Source organism: Rattus norvegicus, chromosome 6 (assembly GCF_036323735.1).
Source record: "Rattus norvegicus strain BN/NHsdMcwi chromosome 6, GRCr8, whole genome shotgun sequence".
Taxonomy (NCBI): domain Eukaryota; kingdom Metazoa; phylum Chordata; class Mammalia; order Rodentia; family Muridae; genus Rattus; species Rattus norvegicus.
Window position 1 is genome coordinate 133,468,863 of NC_086024.1, and position 18,151 is coordinate 133,487,013.

At 45.5% G+C, this 18,151-nt stretch overlaps 1 protein-coding gene and 1 pseudogene across 1 annotated transcript in view; both read left to right on the forward strand.

The window, feature by feature from the left end:
• The first annotated feature begins 2,752 nt into the window (after positions 1-2,752).
• Yy1 (YY1 transcription factor) overlaps positions 2,753-18,151 on the forward strand; it is a 29,261-nt gene continuing 13,862 nt past the window's right edge. The window contains exon 1 of the mRNA NM_173290.2: positions 2,753-3,823. Within this exon, the coding sequence (NP_775412.1) occupies positions 3,154-3,823 (670 nt within the window). The 5' untranslated portion in view covers positions 2,753-3,153. The remainder of the gene's footprint in view (positions 3,824-18,151) is intronic.
• Positions 6,567-18,146, forward strand: LOC103692705 (S-phase kinase-associated protein 1 pseudogene; annotated as a pseudogene).

An 18,151-nucleotide genomic window follows, 5' to 3' on the forward strand; every position in this document is an offset into this window, starting at 1 on the left:
CAAATATGACATAAAGTAGAGGGGCTAGCTGGGGAGAGGAAGAGGGTTAGTAGGAGCAGGAGTGGTGTATGTTTATTGAAATACATTGTATCTGTATGAAAATGTCAACATAAAACCTGTTATTACATATCAATTGGAAAGCACTGTATGAACAAAGAAAAATAGAAGACCAAGGATGTACAAACAATAAAATACCAAATAAATGGTGTAGGTTTACGGACATGACATGGGATGCTTCATAGACTATTTCACCCAGATCCAAACTCTAAACCTACTATATGCATTGACTTCAGGGGTGTATTTCTTTTGTAGTTCACATGTTAAGATCTAAAAGTAAAACAAAGATTCCCTAGCTTCTACAACTAAAAAAAACACTCCATTTTTTCCTGTCTAGCTCTAATAGTTTCAATTCTTAACTGAGGCAGAGTCAAATTATTATTTGCATTAACTATACAGTAACTAGACAATAACCTGAAAGCATGATCAGCCAGGTGTAGTGGTGCCTGCCCTGCAATCCCAGCCCTGAAAAGGCGGAGGCAAAGATGGCTGTGAGTTTCCAAGCAGCCTAGGCTTCCTAACAAGACTGTCTCCTGACCAATTTCATCAATCAGCCAAATAATTAGCTGTTAAGCAAACAGCATGAATATAGGGCTTGAGCCAACCCAAACCATCAAATACAGTAATATGGTGCAGTCAGATTTTCTCTTTTCTTTTTGAGACAAGTTGTATGTAGCCCAGACTTTCCCATAACTTTTGGTGATCCTGTCTCAGCTTCCTGAGTACTGGAAGTTCAACCACAAGACCGTGCTTGTCTACAAACATTTAATAATTGGCCTGATTTTCTTCAAAGGATGAGGCTGGGTCTGGTAGCACATGTCTTTCTTTAACCTTAGCACTCAAGAGGCAGAGGCAGGTAAATCTCTGAGTTTGAGGCCAGCCTGGTCAATATTTCATGTTCTAGGACAGCAAGATTTATATAATAAAAGGACACCCCCTCCTTTGGGTAGCTGTGTGATATAATGCTTACCTAGTATACATGACTTACACAAGTAAATTCTCAAAAAATCCAGCTTGGATAAGAGGTATCAGGTTCTCTTTAACGGACATTTGTCTATTCTTAGCCCCCTCCCAGCCTTCCCTCGTTCGTGCCTTAAATCAAATCTAAGTTTCAGAAAAATGAGAAATGACAGCAATTTCAGAGACATCAAAGCTTCTGCTCATATAGGTGGGAGGAAACAGCACGCAACTACTGGTGTAAGAGAAATGTCTGTCAATAATCATTTGTCTTTATTCCGAGATTAAGGGATTCAGGGTTGGGTGTGGTAGCACAAATGTGTAACTTCAAACCTAGCAATCAGGAGAAGACAGTTTGGAGACAGAGTGGGATATGTAGTGAACCCAGAAACGAGATATTTATTTCAGAAGAATATACATGTAGCCAAGGCTGGCTTTAAACTCCCGACTGACTCCCCTCCCCAAAGATTATAAACATGCACAAGCACACGTTGTTTCGACTTTAAGTAGTATGTTTAAAACTATAAGATGCTCAACTGTTTAAACTAAGTTGACCTTATTTTAATGCAGTTTAGAATACTAACAATTCCAGTAAGTAAGAGTAAACCAGAATATTCAACAGAGGAAGTTAAATCTAAGAAACAAGTATACAACATCTGGTTCAAAGGTTCGGTTCTTGGAGGGAAAAAAGCAATCTTTATGTTGCCTTAAACTACACCTCGTCTACCGAAAGGATACACAGAAGAAACACTTTGCTACAATGTATCTTAATCAGATTTGAACCAGGAAAAACTAAGCTGTTATAGTGGGGAAAGCACAAAAGACATGGAATTTTCAAGGAGGCAAATGCAAAGATTTTGGGGCAAAAGAAATATTTACGAGCGAGGAACAGGCGAAGCCTGTGTCAAGTTATTCAAAGATAGAAAGCTACAATAGTGGAGTCGCACGACTGGAGCAGCCCAGACCCTTAGTTCCAACAGGCACCCAACGGCTCGGTCTCCGGTTTCCGCGGGTCATAAAAGAATAACGGACACATTTCCAACGGTGAACCCTAGGCTGCGCGCGCCGCTTCCGCCTGCCGCGCTCGCCCTAGCGCGCCGCCCACCGGCACGCGACCCACAAAGCCCAGGACCACTAGCACACGGCGGGGAATGCCTTCGGTGCCACCACTCGCCGAAACCAGCAGTCAAGAGCAAAGGCAAAACAAACAGAAAAACAAAAAACAAGCACAGGCGTTTCTCGTCAGAGCAGACTTTATTGCGGCGACACGGCCGCTGTTCGCACGCTCCGCCGGCAGCACACCAGCCCCAGGCGCGCGCCCCCCTTCACCCCAGCTCCAGTTACCGTGCGCCGGGGTCGCGCGGAAAGTTCGCCGACTCCAGAGGCGGAAGGCGCAGCGCCGACGCCCCACTCCTGCCAGCGACTGAGGCCCCAAGCGGCGGTTTTGTCACTGTTGCACCGTGGATGGCGGGGTTCGCGCGACGCGGAGCGCCGTAAGGCGACGGCGGCGCGGAGCTGACGTCACGCGCCAGGGGCCAGCCAGCGCGCGTGAGGGTCACCACGCCCCCTAACCCAGCGGCCCCCAATCCGGAGGAGCCTGGTTTAGTAGGCGGGGCCTCGGCGACTAGAGAAGTAGTGCGATTGGTAGGGAGGGAGGAGCGAGAGCCAGAACAGCGAGTGGGATCGAGGCGGGGCGGGCCGAGACCCCTGCGGAAGTCTCGCGAGGCCGAGCCAGAGCAGAGTGTGGCGGCGGCGGCGGCGGCGAGATCTGGGCTCGGGTTGAGGAGTTGGTATTTGTGTGGAAGGAGGCGGAGGCGCAGGAGGAAGGGGGCAGCGTAACGCCGTCCCGGAGGGCGGGAGGAGGCGCGGCCAGGGCAGGCAGCTGAGGCAAGGCTAGCCAGGCGGGGAGCAGGACAAGCAGCGGCCGAGCGAGCGCGGGGCGCACCGATCTCGGGAGGCGGGGAAGCCCCGCGGCCGCCGCGCCCGCCCCTTCCCCCGCCGCCCGCCCCCTCTCCCCCCCCGCCCGCTCGCTGCCTTCCTCCCTCTGCCTTCCTTCCCCACGGCCGGCCGCCTCCTCGCCCGCCCTCCCGCAGCCCAGGAGCCGAGGCTGCCGCGGCCGTGGCGGCGGAGCCCTCAGCCATGGCCTCGGGCGACACCCTCTACATTGCCACGGACGGCTCGGAGATGCCAGCCGAGATCGTGGAACTGCATGAGATTGAGGTGGAGACCATCCCGGTGGAGACTATCGAGACCACGGTGGTGGGCGAGGAGGAGGACGACGACGAAGACGACGAGGATGGTGGCGGCGGAGACCACGGTGGCGGGGGCGGCCACGGGCACGCTGGCCACCACCATCACCACCACCACCACCACCACCCGCCCATGATCGCGCTGCAGCCGCTGGTCACCGACGACCCGACCCAAGTGCACCACCACCAAGAGGTGATTCTGGTGCAGACGCGCGAGGAGGTAGTGGGTGGCGACGACTCGGACGGGCTGCGCGCCGAGGACGGGTTCGAGGACCAGATCCTCATTCCGGTACCCGCGCCGGCCGGCGGAGACGACGACTACATCGAGCAGACGCTGGTCACCGTGGCGGCGGCCGGCAAGAGCGGTGGCGGGTCTTCGTCGGGCGGCGGCCGCGTTAAGAAGGGCGGCGGCAAGAAGAGTGGCAAGAAGAGTTACCTGGGCAGCGGGGCCGGCGCGGCGGGCGGTGGCGGCGCCGACCCGGGTAATAAGAAGTGGGAACAGAAGCAGGTGCAGATCAAGACCCTGGAGGGCGAGTTCTCGGTCACCATGTGGTCTTCAGGTGAGTGCCAGCGGCGCGCCGCTGCTCAGGATGTTTTTGTTTTGAAGGGAAGCCATGTTTTATGTGTGTGATGGGCGCCGCCATCTTCTCCGCCCGGGCAAGTATGGCGGCCCCAAAAGATGGCGGGGGCGGCGGGCCGCGAAGATGGCGGCGCGGGGGAGGGGCGGCGCCCGGCTAGGCCGCAATGGCGTAGTTTGTGCGAGCGGAAGCGGGCTGTGGCGGCGGGCGGAGAGGGAGGGGCCGGCGCCCCTCCACGCCCGAGCCAACGGACGTGCGGCGGGCCGGTTGAGGGCGCCGCCCCGCGCCGGACCACCCGCCGGGCGTTGACAGGGCCGTGGCGCAACGCGGACGCGCGCCGTTCCTCCGCCGTCCCCCGGGGGCTGTTGGGGCCCCGCCCCGCTCCGCTCCCTCGGACGCGTAGCGTCTCCCTAAAGCCCTTCCCGGAGCGGGCGGCGCAGAGCCCGCCGCAGCTGCCCCGCGGTCACGCTGGCCCAAGCCGTCGCCGCTGTGGGGCGGGACTTGGGTGGCACGTAGGGCTCTCGTGTGCGGGTTCGGCGGCCGTTGGAGCCTGTCACCCGCGCTGCCAACTCGCTCCTCGCCTGCTCGACCCAGAACGGGAGTTACAGAAAGCAAGGGCCGGGGCACTTCACTGGTCTTTTACGCATTGTGAATTTTGTTTTTTAAGTGGTGGGCCCTATGCAGATAGACTGGGCTGCGTTACACAGCCTAGGATATTTGCCACCAAACTAATAAAAATAGCTTAGTTTTCAATATCTTATCTGTAGTTTCGTCTTCCCCACGAAAAGAATAAAAAAAAAAGTGGATAGTTTGTATTACTGTGTTAATACGGCTTTTTAGCGAAAGTCAGGAAGACCGTGTAGGGCACAGAAGAGTTTGTTCTCTGCATTAGTAAATCAATTTAGAGCTGCGGAAAGGCTGTTGACTGTTCACTTTTTCTTAGTACTATGTTAACAAGCTAGCCTGCTTCATTGTTAAGAAACTGGCTGGACAGAATAATCCCACCATTCCTAGTTCGTGTAGATGATTAAATATGAATTTGAAAGCTTAACACTTGAGCCTCGATATGTGATTTATTAAAACGTTAAAATTGAGAGGAGTGAGTGAAATACATGAAAAGCTGCTCTATAGTAGTAACCAGGTGACAGTAAGCTTGATGAGTTTGTGGTTCAGAGAGGGAAAGCGCCCTATGGAAATCTAATAGGAAGTGCTCAGGGCGCTGTTCTTCACTGAATAACTCTGGTTACAAGCTGCACAGGAGTTTATCAGGAGCTTTATGCAGCTTAACTAGCCAGTACCTAATGGTTATCCAGTGCCTTCAACACGTTTTGCTCGCTCCGTAGCATACAGAGATTTTTAAAAGCCTTTTTCCACCCTTCTGATAAGAATGAAATAATGAAAGCAGGTTTAGAGCTTTAGATGAATTAACCAAATTTGGAGTACCAAGTACATTAACTATTATATTAAACTTATGTTATAAAATAGCTTGATTGACACGTTTGGCGCTTTTGATCTTATCAAGTTAATTTGCTTTTCCAGAGAGAAAACCACTTGGTAGTGTGGTATTGATGAATAGTGTGTTAGTTTAGGGGAGGAAAGTGAAGTGCCTGGCTAATGTGGGTTAACTGATAATTCAGTCGGCATTTAGTCATTTCCCTGTATGACTGGCTGCTTACAAGGGCACATAGAGCAGCTTGGGGTATTTTGATGTCTATTTCTTAAAAACCTTAATTGTCTAGTGTGTTACTGAGGAGTCTGCAAAAACGATGGTTATAAATATTTGATGTCAAGAGCGAGGGATGGCCTATTTCCTCAGAAATGTCTTGTGGTAATGATCCTTCTTCCTTGCCTTTGTGGCTTTCAGTTATTACCCAAAAGGAGCTGAGTAGTGTGTGGTCAACTATTCATGTCCCAAGTTCAGATTCTGAAGATAATTTAATCTTCAGAACTAAATTAAAACTACAGTAAATGAAATATAAACAGGGTAAGCTAAATTAAACATAAACATGTCATGTATGTTGCTATGATAGGAATAGACTTCATTAGATCCTAGGCTTGAGTTACAACTCCACAGTGTGACATTTATTAAATTAGTACATTAGATTATTTAAACTAGGAAGCCACAGATTAACACAAGCCCCCAATTTCGTAGTTCTATACAGATAGTACATGTGGGTAGTCTTTTATTGTTTTGCCAGACAGGGTTTTCCTATGTAGCCCTGGCTGTCCTGGAACTCACTCTGTAGACCAGACTGGCCTGAACTCATGAGATCAGCCTGTCTTTACTTCCCGAGTGTAATAAAAGATAGGAGACACCACAGCCCAGCAACAATGTTGAGTCATCTTAAGACACTAGTTATTCGTATCTCTAGGAGGAGTGGTGGTGTTGTTTTTAACACATTTTAGTAGAAATTTGTGGAAACTAGATACTTGGATTTTGTAGGTCTCTCTGCTGCCCTCTGAACAGTGACAGCATTCGGTGGTGGTGGTGGTGGTGGTGGTGGTGGTGGTGGTGGTGGTGGTGGTGGTGGTGTCGTCGTCGTCATAGTTTGAGTGAAACAGTAACAAAGTACTGTAGTACTGTGACTATTATAGGCTTAGAAGCCAGTTCCTTTCCCCCTTTTGTTTTTCATAGATCATAGTTTATCATGAGATACTGCAGTGATATTGAAGACTTCTCCTGAGGAGGTGATACATACAAGTTTACTCACAGATCCAAGTATGTTTAACCACCAAGTTCAAACTGGTGAAGCAATGAGTTTTACTGGGTTACTTTTTAGGAATATGAGTGAGGGGTGACTTACAGGAGCAGAAATGACTTACCAAAGCCCACCCAGCATGAGTGAGGCTCACAAGGTTGGAAGCCAGGAGCACGTTGCACACACAGCCTGCAGGCAACTCAATAGATTGGAGAGTGCCCTTTCCTAGTGCCTCAGTTGGTCTAAACCTCTTCCAGGTTAATGGTCTGGCCTGAAAGTCTTTGTAGTTCAGCTTCCTTCTGTTCACTCTCAACTTTTATTGTTTATTCTGGTAAGGAGGGACCTAGAGAGTCTGGTCAGTTTCAGGGACTTCCTAAATCTATTTTGAGTTATCTTCCTGTTTAAGGAGTTTCCTGCAAGATGGGATGTTTCAATCACCTAAGAAACCTAGACAACAAACGGTTATCAGTTCTCTTTTGGTTTGTTTGCTTTTTGAGACCTCATCTTTCCATGTAGATCTGGAACTCACTATATAGACTGGGCTGATCTCTAACTCACAGAGATCCACCAGCCCCTGGCTCCTCTGGTGCTGGGATTAAAGTGGGGTGCCCCCACAATGTGCTACTTGGTGGTTTGTTTTTGGAGGAAGGTCTAACCTTGTGGCCCAAATTGGGATTATAATCATAAGTCACCACCGTGGCCTCACAGACCTGTGAGCACTCTCCACAGTCAGTCCTCTTCCCACTAGTCCTGAGTTCGCCTATCCAGACACTGTGCTAGAAGAACAGAAAATAGTCGCCCTTTGGTATCTGGATTAGCATATATTCATCCGTCCCTCCCCCCCCCTTCGGAGCTGAGGACCGAACCCAGGGCCTTGCACTTGCTAGGCAAGCGCTCTACCACTGAGCTAAATCCCAACCTCGTATTCATCCATTTTTAGTGACTGAATGCTAACTCATAATATACTGATTTTGTGGATAAAATTAAAGCCTAAACACTCTCAATACTTAATTAGAGTTTGCCTGTGTTTTGAATATTTGTAGTTATTTTCAAATTCATGTTTAGGTTTTTCCTTCATTATTGACAGAGCTGTATTTCTTTGGAAATAGTTATCAGAATCATGCAGGAATGAATTTATTTTTATATAACTAATAATAAAGGAAATCACCAAAGCATCAAGCTTTGAGAGAAACCTAGGTGGCTTTAATTATTGCCTGTTAAACTATTATATCGTCAATTGAGTAAAAACATGTGACATTAGGAAAAAACCTTAAGTTGAAATAAAACCAAATTGTTACATTTTTCTTTATATGTTCAGAAAAACTCAAGGCTTGTCAGTGCTGGTCATTGCCAGTTCTGTGGTAGTATCATTTACTATGTTTTTAATCACAAAGTAGATAGACCACAATCGTAAATTTCCGTGGAACCAAATCCCCAAAGTTCTCTAAAGCAATCCTGTCAGCTACATGCCCTACATGAGCAACCCCAGTCTTAGACCCCAATTCTGGCTAGTCACTGGGAGCCCCAGCCTGCTAAGTGCTGACCTTTGACTGTTCCCTGCAGGTGATTAATTTTTTAATTGCTACTGACAACTGCTCTCTTCTGCCAGCAGGAGAAATGTCACTTTTAGGAAAGGTGAGGGCTCCTTTCCTATCTACTCCCAAGCATTTCAAGCTTTTGAGAAAATTGATATAAAACAGAGACTTGGGTCAGTGGTTAAGAGCACTAATTACTTTTCAGAAGGACCAGGTTTGATTTTTCAGCACCGAATGGTGACTCAGAACTGTCCTAATGGGAGCTGATACTTCTGGCTTTGGGCACCAAGCATGCATGTGATGCATACATGCAGGCCAAAATACACTCATTTTAAAAAGTGGACAAAGACCTACACTGGATGCCCAGGTGGTTGCTTACAAAGGCATTTCTGCTTGTTTTGAAATTTGCTTAAGCATGCGCCAGTCTCTGAAAACTGAGAAACCAAGGACTCATAACAGCATCATTAGCAGGACATTAGTACAGAGAGGATTTCCTAGGGTTTAACTCCTCTCTTGTTCAGGTGACTGCTCTTGCTCCTATTTTGAATAAGAGTTAAGAATAAGCGAAATAGGAAAGGAGAACCTTTATAGTTTAAAATCCTGACTATTTGGGATTTGTGTTGTATGGTTTTATCAGGAAAGTGTTCATCACACTTTATAGTTCTCTGTGTGTGTGTGTGTGTGTGTCTGTGTGTGTGTGTCTCTGTGTGTGTGTGTGTGTGTGTGTGTGTGTGTGTGTGTGTGTGTGTGTTGTGCCATGTACAAGGGCTTGGAGAGGTCAGATAAGGATGTTGTAGGTCCAGTTTCTATTTCCTCCCCCAGCTTCGAGTTTGACATGAAAGCTGAACTCTGAACTTGGTTCCATCAGTCTTACCAAACCATCTCTTCAGTCTTTAGGCCCCTGTCGATCCATCCCCATATCCCATATCCCATATTCCATATCCCATCCCACCCCCACCCCAACCCCCGTAAAATATGTAGCTCAGCTTAGGTCCTCCTCATATTTGAGGCAGTCTCCCTGTGTCAAGTTTCTGGGTGCTGTTTCCTACACACATCCATTCAAAACTACTTTTAAAATTTGATATCTAAAACAGGACTTGGATATTAAAAACATTAATTTTATTAGTTAAGTTACTGGGAAATGGTAGGGAGATCTTAGTTAGCTGGTGTAATGGTTCATATATGCGCTTGATCTGTGGTCTCTGATGAAGTGGCCATTTCCTAATTGTAACTACCTTGTTAGTAAGTTATGGTTTTTTGTGGTGTGAGGATCACACTAGGCAAGCACTTTCCCACTGAGGTACATATCAACTCTGAATAATTTTCAGTAACAGCCCAGTGGTTTCAGGGAATTGTACAGGTAACCACATCATAATTGCTCTCTAGGGAGCACTGGCCAAGGCATCTCTTTAGTGCTTGAAATGAATGAAGAAGGGGATCCCTAAAGTCTTGTTGTTGTTTTTTTTTTTAAACAAAAATCTGCAGTGTAGCCCTACCTGGCTTCAAGCTAATGAAAATCTGATTTAGTCTCTTGAGTGTTGGAATTATATTTGTGTACTAACACACCCAGCTTAATTTTCCTTTTCTATATTGTTCCCTTACCAGGGATTGAAAGCTGGCTTCGTGTGTATTAAATTGCAGTTTACCACTTAGTTATACCCTGGTCTTCATTTTCAGTCTTTAAAGCAGAGAAATTGTACTTCTTTACAAATGACTAGGTGTTTTTTGGTTCTTTTTTTCGGAGCTGGGGACCGAACCCAGGACCTTGAGCTTCCTAGGCAAGCGCTCTACCACTGAGCTAAATCCCCAACCCCAGAAAATCATATTCTTAATTGTATCAGTTTCAGTGCTGGGGGAGAACCCAGGCCCCACACACTTGTTGAGAGTTTTACTGAGCCACACCTCTCCCTCAAAATTGAGATGACCATCCTGTTACTTCACTATGCCCAGGGTTTTCGATAAGGGTTTCTCTGTGTAGCCCTGTCTACAACTGTTGATCAAGTTGGCTGCAAACTCAAAAAGAGACCTGCCTGCCTCTGTCTTCTTAGTGCTAGGATTTGACATTGCATTGTGGTTTCTAATGTGGGTAAAGGTTATTCTTGAGCAAGTTGTTCCTGAATAGGAGCATTGCCATTTCGGTGGCATTTCGGTTTGGTGGTGTTGGTGCTGTAAATGATGTCTCTTGATCACAGTGAAGCCACAATGGCCAGAGATGGGAGGCCTGGGTACTGAGTCCAGCCAGCAAGTGCTTGCTTGAATGAGTAGGTAAGTGTGTAAATAGGGGAAATAGAGGCAGAGTCACTGGAGTCAGTCCTCAGGAGCTTCCTTCCTGACAGTGAAGATGAAAAAGGAAATTACACCGTCCTTACTTGATGCCAAGATGAAAACACTAAGAAAGTGGGCTTTGACTGTGCCTTCAGCCTTGGTGGGCTATGGCAGGAGGGTTGCATATGCATGTGGAGTTCAGAGAACAGCTTTCAGAAGTTGGTTCTTCCCACCATGTCAGTTCCAGAGATCCAATTCAAATCGTTGGGTTGGAAACAAGTGCCTTAAAAACAGGAAGCCATCTTGCTGGCCCCAAGAAGCCTGCCTTTTTAAAAAGGGGAAACAGTTCTTTGAGAAACTCATCTTCATGGCTTGCTTATATATAGCCTATTTCTAAGCACCTCTTTTGCTTTTGCCTCTAAATCTCATTTTTAAATCAGTGATAAGCAATCCCTAATTTTGTTTCAAAGGAAAGAAAAATGGGGTTTGAGAAGATGCTATAGCAGCTAAGAACACTGGGTGATCTTGCAGAAGACAGGGGTTCAGTTCCTAGCACTAAAAGATTTGTACCCTTTAACCCATGTTCCAGAGGTCTGATGCTCTTCTGTTCCCTAAGGGCATTGTATATGTACAAGCATTCACACTTAGACACATAAAATGAACATAAATATTTACAAAGAAGAAAAGAACAAGTAGTGCTGAGGATTATAGCGAAGGAGTCAGATGCTTGCCAAGCATGAGCTCAGGCCATGAGTTTGACCCCAATGCTGCAAAAGGAAAAAGGTGTGACTGACATGAAGGGGACTCCTGAATGCAGCCGTGTATGTGGTCTTCATGTTTCGTTAGGGCAGATGAGGTGGCTGTGGGCAAAAGGCACTTGGTGCCCGGTAAGCTGTGTGCATTCCCACTGAGGCTGATTCCTCAGAGCTACCCTTGGGCCTCCATTCAAGTGGCACTCTCGCTCCTCCCACGACAAAACACATGCACACAAATCTAAAATGAAATTTTAAACCTCATTTTTCACAGTGATTCTTGGACCTGCCAGAGATATCTAAAAAGTGTAAAACTTAAAATATTCCCTAGTTGAAGTTTCCTGATTTCCTCCCTCTCTCCCCCCACCCTCAAGTTTTTTGGGTCAGGGTTTCTCTAGCTGTCCTGGAACTTGCTCTGCAGACTAGATTAGCCTTGAACTAGGATATCCTGCCTCTGCCTCTCTGCCTCTGCCTCTGCCTCTGCCTCTGCCTCTGCCTAGGATCAAAGGTGTGAGCCACCATGCCTCGCCCTTCCATCTTCTTGGTATGCTTGCTCTGGTTGTTGAGCTTGGCATTCTTAGCACCACTAAGCCTGGTGCAGAAACCTCTTTTCATTAGGTTGTTGATGTTCTGGCTTCAGAGGTGCGAACCGAAGGAAAGATTTAGATTCAATAATTTGGGTGTGAGGTTGCATGTGAGTAAAAGTTTTACCTTTGAAATCATATTTGAAGGTTGGGTGGTTGTGGTGTGGTGGTGGTGGTGGTTCTGGGATGGAACTAAGGGTTCCATATGCTAAATCTTCAGTTTAAAAGTCTTTATGGAAATATATTGTTTTGCTGAAAAATACACCAAATATATCCCGATATTAATTCCTGGTATCCAGGTATTGTTTTATTTATACCTCTGATTAAGGTTCTTGAGGCAGGGAGAGGATCTTGGATTATCTACGTGTCCTTGTAATCACCTGAAGGAGTCAGAGGGGGAGGAGCGTCAGACAAGAGGTGATTAGGAAGCAAGACATTGTGATTGTGCAGGGGCCATGAGCCAAGGAATGTGGTAGCCCCTTATCCCCAACCCCCAGCTTCAAGAGGGAAAATTCTCAAAGTGACCATAGCTGATCTCCACAACTATAAGTCACCATTGGAGGGGTCTACTGGGTATGCATATTGACCACAGGTAGATGGCAAATCTGTTACTTGGTGCAAAATGTGGTCATCCTCAAAGTCTAAGACCTACTGTCCCAGTTAGAGGAGGGAGGAAAAGAGAAGCAAGAATCTGTGCTGAGGTGAGTGGCACACATCTTTAATCCCAGCACTTGGGAGGCAGGGGCAGGGTGGATTTCAGTGAGTTCAAGAACAACTTGGTCTACTGAGAGTCCAACATAGTGAAACTCTGTCTCTCCCTCTCCCTCTCCCTCCAAAAAATACTGTTTGTGTATTCAACTCCCATCACATTCCAAATAGCATGATTAGCATTTTAACATGCTACCAATTTTATAAAGTAGGTTTTGTTCTTGTTCTTTAATGAGCGAGGAAACAAAAAACAAAACAAAAAGCTATGATCGGTAGATGCATTCTAAGAGCCAAAGGCCTAGGGGGAATAGGTTTCATTCTAGGTGTTGGAGAAATGATCCTGAGAAGAGGCAGGAGAGGAAAGTGTTTATTACATGCCCTATATCAGGCACCAAAAAACTGTGAGAAAACATGTTTGGTTGGCACACATTGGGTAAACTCCCCCTTTGACTGCTAGACCTGCAGAGCTCTCAGCCCTTCGTTGTCTTGTTTTTATTAGGACTTAGTAACAAGGGGTTGTTTTCAGTCCCTTGGTTTACTTCCTATGAGACTGCAAAGGTCATCCCAGGTAAGGAAACTGAACTACTAGAAGGGACTGGTCTGTATAGCTTTCTAACTTTTGGGTAGTACCATGTACAGGGAGTACTGAATATGGGATGAATGGCCCAGCCTCCCCCTCACAGATGGTGTTGGCTAGACTTGGTTTCTTCCACAGCTGCATCTTGGGCTGCTTAGCTCTGCTCTGATAGTTTTGGGTCATCGGCATCTCATCATAACTAGTGTAGAAATACAGGACAGGCAGTTGTAGCCTGACATTCTCCACAAGGCACTCTTGCCACTGCACTCCTTTTCAGTCAGTGTCTTATGTCTTAGCCTTTCCAAATAGGCCTTGATCTGTTACCCTGTCAAATCTGGTTCCATGACAACTTTGCCTTCAAAGAAAATCTAGCAATGAACCACTAACAGATATGCTCAACCTACAGCCTGTGGCTCATATGTATCCTAATAAAACTGTGAACATGGCCTAACACACTTGTAGATGACAGTGTCAAAAGATTAGACATGTCCCCTGAGTCTGGTGCATTAATAACTTAAACTAGCATTAGCTCATTTGTTTCCTGAACATAATTTGCCTTGGTTTGTGTACACTATCACCTGTTGTAGTTTGCAGAAATCAACACTGTATTTGATATTCAAAGTAGATCGACCTTCATTCTCTCCTACTTTTGTTGTCAGTATTATGAGATTAAAAGACTATAATGATAGCCAATGCAAAAGGTGGCATGTGATGTGTGTGCCTATAACCAGTCCTCTAGCATTATAAGGTGGGGGCTGGAGGAATATGAGAGCAGGCCAGCATGGACCACATAGTAAGAGTCTGACACCAAAAACAAACAAACAAACAAACAAGGGGCTGGAGAGATGGCAGCTTAGCAGTTAGGAGCACCTGCTGCTCTGGCGGAGGACCCAGGTTTGATTTACAGCATAAGATGTAATATAGAACCATGAGGTCGGTAATACAGTCCATGCAGAGCCACTTCAGGCTTCTACTGCATCTTTCTCCCTTCTTAACCTTTGATCTCCTTTGCAAATTCTTGTTTTTCCGTTGTTGGAATTAGGGGGTGGCTCTAGGACCCTTCTCTATTTTCAGCGGATGTGTTCTTTGTTTCTGGGGCTATAAATGAAGTCTGTGTGCTAGCGACTGGCACTATCCTCTCCAACGTAGATTCCTTTTTATTCCCTGTCCTTGTTTTCTGACAGCCTGCATGGGCATCTCAAAGCAAAGAGAAGCTAGATTTCTTTTCCCTCCCTCCCGCCCTTCCTTCCTTTCTTTAGAAGTGACACCACTATCCTCCAAGAAATGTGGTTAATAAACTATGGTTTAAATCCTCTAAACGAAATCTTCAGTATTGTAAGAACCTCCTGGAAATGTATTTGTTTGGTACTAAATCACATTTCTCAGAAATTATTCCCTTTGCAAGTAGAAAAATTATCACTTTAATAATCCTCTTTTCTCTAAATAAAATCTCATCACGTAGGTCAAGTGTCTGAAGGGCTAGGCAGTGACACTGTTTTGTGGGTTTATGCTCTCTGTTAAATCAGATCCACCTGACCTTGCATCAGGAAAGCAGGATGACCTCTAAAGAAGTGGAAAGGATAGTGGCCTTGTTCTCGAGACTTCTGTTTGGTTTTGAACTTTGTGTCTGTCAGCCTGTGGTCTTGAGACCGAGCACCATGCCTATGATAAAATTGCAGAGTTGTTATGGAGAGGTATTTGAAGTTTATGTAGAAATTGCCAAACAATCTGTCACCATTAAGACCATGCTGGAAGATTTGGGAATGGATGATGAGGGAGCTGATGATCCTGGTCCTTTACCAAATGTTAGTGCAGCACTTCTAACAAAGGTCCTTCGGTGGTGCACAAGGATGACCTCCTGCTCCTTCTCCTGAGGATGAGGAGAACAAAGAAAAGCAGACAGATGATATTCTTGTTTGGGACCAAGAATTCCTGAAAGTTGACCAAGTAACACTTTTTGAACTTATTTGCCTGCAAACTAATTAGACATCAAAGGTTTGCATGGTGTCACCTGCAAGACTGTGGCTAATATGATTAAGGGGAAAACTCCTGAGGAGATTCCTAAAACTTTTCAATATAAAAAATGACTTTACTGAAGAGGAGGAGGCCCAGGTACACAAAGAGAACCAATAGTGTGAAGAGAAGTGAACTGCAATGGCTGTCTCACTGTAACACTGGAAGTGTTGTTCCAAATGCTAGTTTCACTGCTCTGCTTATAATTGTTAATATTAGAGATCAGCAGACAAACACAGCCTTGTCCTCACTGCATGTGTAGTTCCAGTACAGATAGACCTGTGGCAGAGTTTCTCCTATAAGCAGAAGTTTCCTTTTTCCCTCCTTTACTCTGAATAAAACCCAACTATGGGTTCTTTGCAGAAATGGCATTTTGGGCTTTTCCTCTTTCTGTAAAGTCCAGTTAACTTCAGTGAGCCTTTCAAAGTTGGCATTGTAAATAAAACAACTTAGGAGAAGAAGTATGCTGAAATAAAATTAACAAAACATTTGTTCTTGAATGGGAAACTGGAACAAGGCAACTTGAAGTTGACTGTGTGGCTGTCTTCTGACCTCTATGCTACTGATACACTTGTATGCAGCTGGGCTCTCTTAATTGGACCTGAGGCCTTGTTTTGTCTCTGTTTTTTAAATTTGTAATCTCTCAGCTTGAATATGCTGCCTAGAGATTTAGTTTACTACCTAGTTTGTGGTTTGGGAGGGGGACTGTAACTCAACAGTCTGTTAGCTTTTCAATTAAAAAAAGCTCTTCATGTGGTATGTCCTCTTTTTATTACCATTGTTCCCATATGGGGGGGACACTATTTACATGTAAAAATGAATTTAACCTTTAACATTAAAGTGTATGGTAAAATTCAAAAAAGTGGTGGAAAGAATTATTTTAAAAACTTTTGTTTATAAAAGTGGGCACCTTCAAAAAAAAAAAAAAAGCTCGATTCTAATTAGTTTTTCCAAGCAAGTATGTACACCTATGCATAGGTGTCAGCTGGTCCAAAGGAGCACATCTGATCTGCAGGAGCTGGGATTAGCAGGTGATTGTGAGCTGTTGGGAATGAATCTCAACTCCAGGTCCTCTGCAAGAGCAGCACACATTAGGAACTTGCCAGAGTCTTCTTCATCTCTCCAGCCCTTAATGTTTTGACTTTGAAACAAGGTCTCACTATGTAGACCAACCAGGCTGAACCCACCTAGTCCCTCCTCCTTGATTCTTGACAGCCTTAATCATAGCAAGTATGTTAAATCCGTTTCCTGTAAGCCTGAGGGACCTACATGTTTTCTGCTTCCCCAGAGCTGGGGTTCCATTGTTTTCACATGGGTGCTGGAGAACAAACTCAGACTTGTAGAACAAGCATTTTATTTCTGTCTGTTTGCCCAGCCTTTCTTTTAGGTTCTTTATACTCTTGAGTGTAGTAAGAACTGAATCTCAAACTGTGTTCTCTGGGTTGGAGGTGTGACTCAATAGAAGTGTTTCATCATCTAACTTCCTCTGTAGAAGTGCGCTCCCAGAGTGTGGAGACTGTATTGTTTCTGACCACTGTTGCCAGCGACAGGCATCTATCTTCAAGGCTAATACATGTGGAACTCTAATACAAGGGTTAGTTTAGGCTGAGAGTTCTCAGGTGTATTCCCAGGCTGGCCTCTAGTTGGCATGACCTTGAACCCTTCCCCCAGCCACCCCCCAAGTTCTGATTTATACACTTGTGGCATCATGTACAGATTATGTGGTACTGAGGATTGGACTCAGAGCCCATGGTAGACAAACACTTTACCTACTGAGCTATATCCAGTGTTGGGGCTGAGGAAAGTGGACAGGAAATCTAGCTTCCCTGCCTACCATTGTGTTTCTGTGAGGTTAGGTTTTGGTGTGGTACTATTATCTAAGTGAGAGACTTACCTTGCTAATAGGGACAGAGCAGGCTGAGAACTTGAAATGACACTGTGCCAGTATGGAGTCCCAGCGTTGTAACTGCTGATATTTTATTTTAATTGATGCAGCCAGTCAGCCGTTTCTTCTTAGATCCATTCATCCATTCATAGAAATGCATCTTTATCAATATGTGGATGTATTGTTGTGGTCTTCCTACTTCCTAAGAAGAAACACTTGTGCTTAACAGTTCAGGTTTATACCTACAACTTATTAGCCCCAGGTAAATTGCTTAACTTTTCCATGCCTCAGTTTCCTCTGTAAAGTCAGAGTCAGTGGTGGTTCCCTCTTTATAGGGAGTGTGTAATGATGACGGTAGAGCTCTATGTAAATCTGCTGTTACCTCAGGTTCCTAGTGTAGATTTACACTGTATTCTAGACAAGGCTGGTGAGTAAGCTGTGTGAGGTGGTGCTTCACACCTGGATTGGAAGTACTTGGGAGGTGGAGGCAGGAGATGAATTCAAGCTAGCCTAAAGAGACCAACTTAAGGAAGAGGGAGGAAGGGAGCTGGAAGTGATGAGGAAGGAAGGAACCCCTCGAAAGCTATCCTCTGCCTTGGCACCCACACTCACAAACATGCACAGGTCACACAATAAAGATAAAGTGAGTGTGTTTGGTTTGGTCTTTTGAGACAGGGTTTTCTCTTTGTAGCCCTGGCTGCCATAGAACTTGCTCAGTAGATCAGGTTGGCCTTGAACTCAGAGATATGCCAGCCTCTGCCTCCCGTGTGCTGGGATGAAAGGTGTGTGGCACCACCCCGCCCAAAAAAAAAAATTCTTGAAAAGTTTCTTATAAAAACTTGTTTTTAAAAAGAGAGAGCAGTGGAAGATTAGAGAGGTGGTTTTTGTGTCTCCTTTGCTTTTCCTCTCAGAGTGATTTAATTTGTTGTAATGATTGCTTGACTTCGAAGAAGAATGCTCTTTTTTTCTCTCATGTACTAGTTTTGAAATGGGTAAAAGGCAAAAAACTGAAAGGAAAGACAAGGGTAAACCTGGAGAATGTATGACTGTATTCATGGAGAACTAGCTGCTTCTGATAGGCCAAATCAGAACACTAACGTGAAGGAAGTCTGCTGCCTCTTTCGTGTTGAAGGTTTGGGTGACCTAGGAGTTCAAAAAGATTGAGGACACAGAATAAATGGTTGAGAATTGAAGTGGGAGCTATAAATAGTTACTTATGAGGATTCCACTGAAACGTTTTTATTTTATTCAATGTATTTATATAGTTAAGATGATCAATTTCATGTGTTTCA